At 39.5% G+C, this 11,658-nt stretch overlaps 1 protein-coding gene across 1 annotated transcript; it reads left to right on the forward strand.

The window, feature by feature from the left end:
- The first annotated feature begins 9,143 nt into the window (after positions 1 to 9,143).
- Positions 9,144 to 10,784, forward strand: LOC140790195 (probable inactive patatin-like protein 9). Its single transcript, XM_073140162.1, has 2 exons — positions 9,144 to 10,343; positions 10,440 to 10,784. Exons 1-2 carry the CDS (start codon positions 9,366 to 9,368, stop codon positions 10,680 to 10,682), a joined length of 1,221 nt encoding a protein of 406 aa, XP_072996263.1. The 5' UTR covers positions 9,144 to 9,365; the 3' UTR covers positions 10,683 to 10,784.
- Positions 10,785 to 11,658: the final 874 nt, after the last annotated feature.

Raw genomic sequence — 11,658 nt, forward strand, 5'->3', positions numbered from 1 at the left:
AAGCTATGGGATTTTCTCCTTGCATTAGTATAGCTCCTATGCCAACACCTGACACATCACATTCCACAATGAACTCTTGGTGAAGTCCGGTAGCGCTAAAACGGGTCCCGTCGTTATTGTTGTTTTCAGTTTTCCAAAGGCTGAAGTGGCTTCCATAAAAAAGAGTCCTTCAACAAAGAAGTGAGAGGAGCAACGATCTTGCCATATCCGGCGATGAAGCGTCGATAATATCCGATCAGCCTAAAAAATCCTCTCAATCCAGTGGTAGTAGTAGGAATAGGCCAAGTGGTCATACATGCAACCTTTCGAGGATCCGCCGCTACACCATCTGCTAAAATAATGTGGCTTAAATACTCCACTTGTGGTACTCCCCATAGGCACTTGGACTTTTTAATCTTTAATTAGTTTTCATTTAACAAATTCAGCACATCCTCTAAATGCCCCCAATGCTCCAATTCAGTCCTACTATACACCAAAATGTCGTCAAAAAATACCAAGACATACCTTTGCAAGAGAAGCCAAAATATATCATTGATGAGGCCTTGAAAGGTAGCTGGAGCATTGGTGAGACCAAAAGGCATCACTCGAAACTCGTAATGCCCATCCGAAGTCCGAAATGCAATTTTGTGCACATCCGCCGAGTGAGCTCTAATTTGATGATACTCGGCCCTCAAGCCAAGCTTATTAAATATAGTCGCCCCTACAAGCTCGTCCAGCAACTCTTCGATAACTGAAATGGGATACCGGTCCTTAACGGTAATAGCGTTTAGTGCCCGATAGTCGACACAAAAACGACATGTCCCATCTTTTTTTCGCACCAAAAGCATGGGGGATGAGTATGAGATATGACTTGGTTGAATGAGGTCTTGCTCCAACATCTTAGCAACCATCATTGATATAACTTCTTTTTGCACATGTGGATACTGATATGGCCTCACGTTCGTCGATGTAGCCCCGGGTACAATCTCTATGCGATGGTCTGCCGCTCTCCTCGGTGGCAACTCGTGTGGCTCTTCAAACAGTCCAGAAAAGTTATCTAATAAATTAGACAATCCAATGGTAGTACCTGAACTCGTTTGAGGCTCATCTCCTACTGGTAATATATAAATGAAAAGTAGATAACATGTCATAATGATAAAAGTATATAATCCTCGGTAATGAGTAAACAGATCTCCATGTCATACTATCATCATAACTCTCTCAAATATGACACATGATGCATGCTGACCATGACCATACCATGACCACTGTGCAAAGTCAATACCTGGTACCCGGTCTCAACATCATGCCTGAAGGCTCAAAGCATACTCTGCCATCCGCAAGGAGTATCTCAAATATAACCATACCCTACCATCCGCTAAGGGTATCAACATCCATCCATACCGGGCACCCTTATAGCTGATAGAAATCTCGTGAGGAGTACTCGCCGCATATGCCCTAGCAAACGGCATGTGTTCGAATATCTGCTGCGCACACAGACTAACAACCTCGGACGTAAGGCCATAGGATCGCGACTATGTCGAGCGATCAATCATCTACCAAGCGCGTCCTAACCATCGCGCCCACTCGGATATCCTCACTCTTTCTATCAACTATCCTATCAATCACCTTTCATGCTTTCCTTCTAAATGCCAGATCATATGCATATATCCAGTACAATAATAAGTCAATGCATAACAGGAATTTAGGTGGAACATGAACCATGAGGAAAATGATGCAATGTAGTCTCCAATCATGTATCTAAAACATACATACTCCTGCTAGTCTATCACATGCACACTCATGCTAGAGATCATCTCAGTATAAAATCATAACAGTATAATCATCTCCAATCATTTCTATATATCACCAATGTACTCATATCCCAGATCAGCCTAATCAAATACATGATAAAATATGCTTGACTGAAATCATCTCAAGATAAAGTCATATAATCATGCTGGGGGCCAAAACATGCATGTACATAATATATAATATATTCTAATTTGAGAAAGGGGTCTAGGGGATAAGACTACTCACCGTCTGATTAGAAGACCCAATACACGTATCCCTCACGTCCATCGATCAATCATCACAAATCACTAGCAAGGTCCACGGGGTCTCAAATAAGAGGGTTTGGGATCTGAAAATATTTAAGTAGCATGAAGTTAGTCGTTTATCTAATTAAAATTTGTTCATGTAATAAATGATGATTTAGTAGGTTTTAAAATTTCTACTTATCTTTATAACTAGCTAGATTTTTAATTATAAATTTAAATTTAAATATAAATATAGATAAAAACCTAATAATAATTATATCTTGATTAATTAGGGACTATGTAATCATTACTTTATAAAATAATAAATAAATACATAAGCCTAGTATTTTATTTGTTACAAAATAATAATATATAATAAATTATTAGAATTACTCAAAATGTATCTCATAAGAATATTAGTATATAAATTTAATAATTATAATTTACAAATCTATATATTAATCTTATAGAGATATAAATAATAAATATAAGTATTACCTATATTTATGTGTAATAGTTTATAATCTAATTAATAATTAATTAATTATAATTAACAATAATCATATTAATAAATATATATTATTATTAAAATAAATAATGTCTAAATCTATTTGTCTTAATTAAGAAAGAAATACCTAAATAAATAAATAATAAAATAAAAATAAGGATTGCTACTATTAGTGCCGGGCTTGGTTCAGCATTGGCCTACTATAGTGCTAGGCTGAGCCCATCACTGTTGTAGAAAAAAAAGAAAGAAGAGAAGAAGCAGCTGAGGAAGAAGAAGAAAGGAAGAAGAAAGAAGAAAGAAGACGAAGAAAAGAGGAGAAGAAGAGAAGAAAGAGAGAAGGTGAGGGAGGGGGTTTGCGGACATGGTCTGGCGGGGAGGGCACTGGCCGTTGGTGGCCATCCAGCGGCCAGCCTCTCGCCGACGGCTCGGCTTCGACGAGCCTAAGCCCGGGGCAAGAAATAGAGAAAGAGAGAGATAGAGAGAGAGAGAGAGAAGAAGGAAGAGGAAGAAGGAGGAGGCTCACCTATGGTAGCACGACAGACAGTGGTGGCGGGTCGCCAGTGGGAGAGAGAGAAAGAGAGAGAGAGAGGAGAAGAAAAAGATGGAGAGAGAGGCGGTGGGGGTTGGCGGTGGCTGCAACAGCGCTAGGGCCCATTGCAGCCGATTGGCTGCGGCGACGCTAGGGAGTGCGTGGCACCCCCAAGCCGCAGACCATTGCATGGGCACGAGGTCAGCCACACTGTGTTCGGCCACGTCGTGCCCATAACACAGATTTATTTTTTTTAGGATAGGTTGTTACAATATAATTATTAATTAGCTAAACAATATATCATCTTTATGAAAACATGATAAAACAAATAATAAGACAAATAATAATAATTTGTATTACCGTAAAGTATGGATAGAATAAAGAACTTGACGCAATCCTTGGATGAACAACAACATCATGGGTTGGTTGTTGAATAAAAATATAACTCATAGCACAAATACCATTAAGAAATTCATTAAAATATTGGCTAATAGTGGCTCCTGAGTGTTGAAATTTCTCAGCAAGAGTTCTATTTGATGCACCGTGTGCTACACAATTTAAAAAAAGGCTCAATTACACTTCACCCCCTTGTACTTTGAACCTATATCACTTTACCTCCCTATACTATAAAAGCGTACGAATACCCCTTATACTTTATACTTTTGAAATGCTACAACTAAATCCATATGTTAGCATTTTGTGAGTTAAAACTCATGTGACAAGTACGTGAACAGTAGATTACTTACATATAGACGAAATTACTCTCATGTTGGTCAAAAGAATATGTTTTAGACAATTTTTCCCTCATCTCCTTCCTTAGATGATCTACAAAATGGCTTCCACTCTTTTTTCTCAGTCCATTTTCTTCACCAAGCCTTAAGTGTTTTCATCCTATTTTTCTACATGCTTGAAAAGAAGAGCAAACAAAGATAGGCGGAGTATAGAGTATTCGCTAAGCCCTCGAAAAACCCTAAATTTGGGGTGGGGACCAAGATATTGATATTACAATATATCTCTAGGAAAGTCTACACCTTATAAAAGCAGAAATTTAAGTGGACAAACCTTACAAACTCTCTGATATGCTCGATCTCCTCGATGTTTCGCATTCTTGTGTCTTCTCCGATGCTTGAGTGCCTTGACATCCTTGAGAGGGAAAAGTTTAAGTGATAGGAATGGCAGATTAAAGGGAAGAAGAGGGGAAGAAGGGAAGAAGAAAAGAAGAAGACAAGATTAGAAGGGAAGAAAAAGGGTTTCTCTCTTCTTTCCTTCTCTCTTCTTTCTTCTCTCAAAACTAACAATGTGGGCAATGTGACCGTGCGAGGCAGAGTTGTCTAATTAGTGGTAGGTGAGGGTAAATATGTAATTTAATCTTTAAGCTAATAAATTATAATAATTCCATCCAACTATAAAGGGTTAGAAACATAATTTTACAGCTTCTGTTAACGACTTCTAAGGGGTTATAGCATTTCAAAAGTATAGGAGGGTATTTGTACACTTTCATAGTACAGGGGAGTAAAGTGATACATGGTCAAAGTATAGAGGGGGCAAAGTGTAATTAAGCCTAAAAAAATACCTAGTTGCTCATTGGTCGAGATTTATGTGTTTTGAATTAAACCTCTTTCTTCTGAGGCTTGACGTAATAATGTAAAAGTTTTCACAGTCATTCGAAACTCATCAATACAACGATTTGGATGACCACATAAGATATTAGTCAAAAGATCTTGGCTAGTAAAAGGCCTAGTTCTGCAAGGCCTAGGTTTAGCCTACGGTGGGAGGAACTAATATCCTCTACAAGTTGTTCTACAAATTCATCATGTTGATCTGATATTCATGAGTCTGTATTCACAGTACTAACTAATAGTTCAGTATCTGATGGGCTACTTTCTGTATTATAATGCATATCCACTTCTTCTTGATTGGATTCCATGTGAGTAATTTCCTATATTTGCCGATTAACAAGTAAATTTAATAATGAATATCACAAGTAGTTATAGTACTAAAGACAATCATACATATCTTACCTTCTTTGCTAGATTTCAATGATGCAATTCCCCACACACAAACTAATCTATGTACACAAATTCCTGCAAATAAAGGAGCATAATTAGATTACTTGCATATGTCAAAATATTACAAGTCAAATAAACCAAAAAATAGATATTTTCTATATTAACAAGTGAAAAAAAAATCATCAATTAAACTGCTAATTCAAATATTGAAAGACATATATAACTCTCTACTGATGAACAAATAATTAGTACTACAACATGACAATCCAATAATATATGGACGTACAAGTAGAGAAATGTCATATGTTAATCTAATCCATAAATTGAATGTTAAAATTGTTGTGCAAATTAGTGCCAATATTAGCAGCATCTGGTGGAGCAGATAAAGTAGACGGCAGTGGCAAGCCCATTTTCATATGTACCCATCCCATTCGAGCCTCAGCAGATTGTAGACTCTTAAAAATTGCTCTATTCTTATAGCAAAGCCTCTAAAAGAAACATGATCTTATCAATACCCATACCAGAAAGTTGCTGTGCTACAGACATAATTTCTTGTATGTCCTGAATACGGCATGTATGTTGTTCAAACTTCATCTTTTCAAAAGAAATCTTCTCCAACTTATAGTTCACAGTTTTATCATTTGTTCTATTTTTTTCTAAAGGCCTTCTGCCAATTTTTGGCATGTATCATCACTAGGGGTTGACTTCTTCTTACCTCACCTACCTGATCCACTTTGATGTAGCCTTTTACTCCTAGAAGAAGTCTCTTCATTGGTAGTAAAGTTTAATTTGAACATGCCATAACCACACTACAAGGTGTCGTCATGTTCCAATTTAACTTCATTCAGTATTGGTGTATCAGAAGAATCACTACTTTCAATTGTTGTTTGCACAAACGATTGGTTCGGGGCAAAAGCATAACTGCCTGTAGTAGTGTCAAAGGTTCAAAAATACATATTAGAAGCATATATTTATCCATTCAATGTATAAAATTGATATATAAATACTAAAATAAATATATACCTCTATTATCTCTTACCATGCTTCATCATTAGGTGCCACCGGCTTGTGCAATATATCATCCCAACCCCATCCGCTTTTCTCTTTTAGCCCCTTGTATTATTTGAAGATGCTACATAGCGTTTTCCATCTACTTTTTATTTGTTCTCTACTTATCTCATCACCTATCTTTTGTACCCAACCAATGTGTACTCTATTCCAACCATCTTTTGTGAAGGTCTTAGCACTCCTTCTCCCTGCGTCATGTTGTTGACGAAGGAGATCCAATAAAATAGCATCGTGTTCATCAGTCCAATTATCATGCCTTGTACTTGATAATGCACCATTTTTCTTCTTTGGCATCTTAGCCCTAATGACCACATTGTCAATAAAAATTTGTACGGGAAAATATCACAGTGCTACACATAGGCAGTACTTATAATTTAACATCCAACTAAATTGACTAAATCACAAATAAAATTCAGATGGTAAAATATAACAGAAATATATATAATCAAAATAGATCTATTCACTATGATGATAGTAAGTAAAATATCAAATAGAAAAAAATTGCAATTAATCATCGGATCTATAAAATAGAGATTTTTCGTTGAAATTTTTTTACTTTGGCTCAGCGGAAGTGTCGGAGGGACTTCTTCTAGTAGTAGATAAGGTTGTCGTTGTTGGAACTAAATCTACCAGATCGATCTATTTCTTCCCCTGCGCCAATCTTGTGGGACTGTAGTAAGTATGTCGAACAACTGCGACCTTAGTAATAGTCGTACGACATCGTTCACTTTAGCCTTTCCTTGGTCTGAGAGGTCTTCACAACAGGAAATCTCTGTCGGTTGAACTAATGGAGCTGTTGTTACAACGACCAGCGAGGCCTTACTGGCGCAACTTCCAAGTGCTCGTCCGCTTTGATGATCACTACTGCTTGTCATTTTCTTAGCACTAGTACGTGAACAGTGCAAATAGGGAAGCTCGACAGAGATCAAGGGAGGGGAGATGTTGGAAGAGAACGAGAAAGGGGAGATGCTGGAAGAGATTGAAAGAGGGGAAATGGTGGATGAGATCGAGAATCCCATTCTCTATCAGTTGCATCGTATGAGAGAAGATGGAGAGAGAGGAGATAGGAGAGTTAACAAGAAGTGGGATTTGACTACAATCAATCGAAGGGTAAAATAATCATTATATAAAAGTAGGTTTAAAATGTAATTTTGATGAATAGTTGTAATATTTTGGAATAGTATTATTATGATGTTTGGCTGATATTCTAGAATAAGAAGAGATATTCTGGAATAAGCAATTTTATTATTCCTAAAGTGAACGACTTAAGTAATTGTGATTTGGTGTGGCATTAGTTAGGAGATGAAATTCTCCTATTTGGTTGTTATGTGGATGCACAAGCATATGATATATGGTTTTTGTGGGTCCCTCTCAGATAGACTTAGAGTTGATCAAATGACCTAGCCCATCCGTGCCTAGTCGGGTTTGGACTGGGCTAAGCCTGGCTCAGCCCAAAAGCTTGCCCATTGGCCTGACCCCAAAGCTCGATCTGAAAGCTCACCTGTGATCTACTCAGTCAATCAGATCATAGCCTTCAATCTTTATCCATCCGATGGTCTAAATTCGTTACTCTTATAATATGTATACTCAATTAGATCAAAATTTAGGGTTTATGAGTTTATGGGGCAGAGTTGCAACCGCGCAGAGCTATTAAAGGAGGAGAGGTGAGGGCCTTTTAGCGTCGAGGTCGATAGGGTCGGAGGAGTCCTTGCTGCCACCTTCGTGGAGGAAGATGAAGGAGAAGTGGATGGCGAAGGAGGAGCATTGGAGTCCTCTCTCTGGTTTCTATCATCTAGAGCACGGATGCCAAACCAGTTACGACCTTCACCTCTCCCTGCCTACTTGGTCTCTTCAACTCTAGAAGCTCCCACGAGACACTAATGGCTGCTTTCTGTCCCACCTCGCCGGAGTTCTCCGTTTCTTCCTACTCTTCTTCTATGATTTTCCGTGGACTTGTGGGGAGGAGCTACTGAGTGTGCACCGTGCACCAGAGCCACCAGCTCATCTTGTTTGTCTCTTCACTGATTCTTGAATAGTGAATTAAAAGAATGGAGATTAGCTTCCTCTTATGAGTTATAAATTTGTAATTAACTTTTTCTATGGCAATTGGAGTTTTAGTTGGACTAATGGTTCTCTTTGAATATATGGATGGTCGACATTGATTTATTCGAGTGGAATGTTAAAAGGTTTTACTTAGAATATGGTAGTATGCTGGAATCTCGATTGATGTCTAATTACATAGCTAAAATGTAGTGAAGTAGGGAGAAAGGGAAGTTAACAGGCACATTAAGCCCGGCCTAGCCTAGCTAGCCCGCTCTCTCATATGCTGACGAACGGTAATGAGCTAGACTATTCTAATTCGGCTCGTACTTAGCCCGGTTCAACCTACTCGTGGGTCGGCTGGAGGACACAGTGTCCAGGCTAGTAGGCCTCTCCGATAATCACCTCTAGTTAAACTCACTTATAGAGCTTCCTAATGAAATAATAACCAAAATTTGACATTTTTTTAAAAAAAAAATGTTTAGGACGTGAGTGTTTTATTTTAGTAAATAAAATTTTCATAGGACCGGATTGGTCAATAACGCGGCCCCAGACTTCCTGCCAGGTAAACCTCTCACGTGGAACGCATGATATGCTCTCTCCCTCTCGAGATCCGCTGATAACTACCATACAGCGGAAAACCATTTACGTATTATACGTAGAGTATCACAGTGCTCGATCACGTCGAATCTTGATCGTCCTGGTATTCTCCAAATGAATACACGATATGTAGTATATATGAGTATATATGCGTACGGAGGAGAGAGTAGTTATTGCAGTTGCACGTAATTAATGAAACGAATAAATTACACAAGGAATTGTAAGTTGTATAAGACGTTAATTTCTCTCTCTTTCCTCTTTTTCTTTCCTCTTTCCCAGTGCCACCAAGTAGTGCGATGGTCGAGACTCAACACGAATAGTGAAATGAAATTACGGGCTTTTATGTCCCCAACAGATAGGCCGTGACGTCTCTCTCTACTGTCACTGCTGTCTTCGCCTTTTAGTGTTATCATTTTGTTCGCTCACTGGGGCGAATCTCTCTGAATGCGATCTGCCCCTCTTCTCCTCGACACCCTTCCATTTTCCTTCTTCGTAGTTATCGTTCCTCACTCACAGACTCCCCTCATCTCATCTAGCGACTATCTAGCAGCGAGAGAGAGAGAGAGAGAGAGAGAGAGAGAGAGAGAGGAACGATGGAGGCGACCAAACTAACCTTCGAGATCTTCTCTAAGCTAGAGAAGAGATGGTTAATGGAGTGGGGAAACAGCAATACTTGGTCCTCCCCCTCTTCCTCCGAGGAGGTGATCAAGAAGAAGACGCGGATCTTGACCATTGACGGCGGCGGCGGCATTAAGGGCCTTGCCGCCGGCGCCGCGCTTGTCCACCTCGAGGGAAGCCTGCGCTCCTCCTCCGGCGACCCCAACGCCCTCATCCCCGAGTTCTTCGACGTCATCGTCGGCACCGGATTCGGCGGCATCCTTGCCGCCATGATCACCGCCGCCGACCCTTCCTCCGGCCGCCCCCTCTTCTCTGCCAGCGCCGCCGTCGACTTCCTCCTCTCCCGCTTCCGCCGCCTCTTCCGGCCTACCGGCGTACTCCCCCTCCTCCGCAGCCGTAGGAGAACTCAATTCTCGTCGAGAAGCCTGGAATCTGTGCTCCGCGAGGCGTTCGTGAACCCCGAGGGACGAGCACTAACCCTAAAGGACACGTGTAAGCCGATCCTGATCCCGTGCTACGACCTCAACACGGCCGCCCCCTTCGTATTCTCCTGCGCCGGCGCTACCGATTCGGCGAGCTTCGACTTTGAACTCTGGCGCGCGTGTCGCGCCACGTCGGCGACGCCGGGGCTCTTCAAGCCGTGCCGGCTCGCGTCCGTGGACGGGAAGACGTTGTGCGTCGCCATCGACGGTGGCCTCGTTTTGAACAACCCAGCCGCCGTCGCCGTCACGCATGTGCTACACAACAAGCGCGACTTCCCCACCGTCGCCGGCGTAGAGGACCTTGTCCTCCTTTCCCTCGGAAGTGGCTCGTCGGCTCGACCGGTCGAGAAGGCGCGGAGATGCTCGAAGATGGCTCTCTTGGAAATAGTGCTCGACGGCGTCTCAGACACCGTTGATCAATTCCTCGCCAGTGCCTTTTGTTGGAATCCCAGAGATTACATTAGGATTCAGGTGAACACTATTCTGCAAGTTTTCCTTTCCTAATTAGGAAAATTTGTAAAAATTAGTCCAACTTACTTATGGCGAGTGTCACGGCGTTTCGGGTAGGCAAACGGCTTCGGAACGGAAGAGAAGGACAAGTTGGAAGGTGCTAGAAAGGCCGGGGAGCTGATGCTGAAAGAGAGAGCAGTGGAGTCGCTGCCATTCGGCGGCAAGCGGTTACTGACGCAGTCTAACGAAGAACGGATTCAAGGGTTGGTGCAACGGCTCGTTGCCAGAGCGTCCGCCAAGGATATGCCGTCAAGCCCGTTTAAAGGGAACGCCGTTGAGTGCCTCTCAGACGGCCGTTGATTTTTGCTACTCTTTTTATTGACTATGTTAGTTGTTAAGTTCAGTGGAATCCTGTAGACCTAAAATAATTTGCAAGTGATGCTAAGAAATTTTGTTAAGCAACCCACTTGTATATTGTGATAGTTAATTAGCGCGTGAAATGCACACTTAGAAATGAATTGCGTAAGCATTATATATATATATATATATATATATATATATATATATATAATCTTTATATATGAAATATAAAGCACCAACACAACTTACTGCAATGTACTGAACAATTTAGGAGAAAAAAAATTATTCCCATCTATCTTATATAATTATGAGAAATTTTTAAATAACACACTTTTCTTTCTATAATTTTCATAAAACACTATATTATTATTTTGACTAATTAATTTTGATATATAGTTTACTTATTAAATTATTAAAATACCCTTGAAAAATTATAACTTAGATCCATACTAAACCAAATCCATTTTAAGTCATTTTCACCCTAGCTCATCCCACCATATCAAAAATCTCTTCCTAACCTAATCATCTTATCTAAAAACATTTATTTAATTATTAAATAGATATTTCAGAAATTAATTTTAATATTTTACGAGATATTGTTTAGTGATATCCTTTATTTAAAAACAGTTGGATTAAATTAACTCAAAATATTATCTAAAAATTATAGAAAAAAAAGAAAGAGTCGGTTACAAAATTCTTAATGGCAGAGTATTAATTAAAATAGTAGGGTTTTATCTAAAAATGGTCCTATAATTATTTAAGTTCTCTCTTGTATAGTATCGCACGCTGTACAATTATCTTATCAATATGATCTGAGGATACACAGGAAATGGTCATTCTTAAGCTAATAAACCTTATATATATATATATATATATATATATATATATATATATATATATATATATATATATATATACCTTTCTCTTTATAAATTCACTAAGTCGGTACTCACTCTATAACATAGTACATATAGAT

This window comes from Typha latifolia, chromosome 6 (genome assembly GCF_019914945.1).
Source record: "Typha latifolia isolate L0001 chromosome 6, TyphaL0001v2, whole genome shotgun sequence".
NCBI lineage: Eukaryota > Viridiplantae > Streptophyta > Magnoliopsida > Poales > Typhaceae > Typha > Typha latifolia.

Coding starts and splice junctions, on each gene's coding strand:
- LOC140790195 (XM_073140162.1), top strand. CDS start 9,366: ATGGAGGCGACCAAACTAACCTTCGAGATCTTCTCTAAGCTAGAGAAG. Junction 10,344..10,439: donor GAGATTACATTAGGATTCAG/GTGAACACTATT, acceptor CGTTTCGGGTAG/GCAAACGGCTTCGGAACGGA.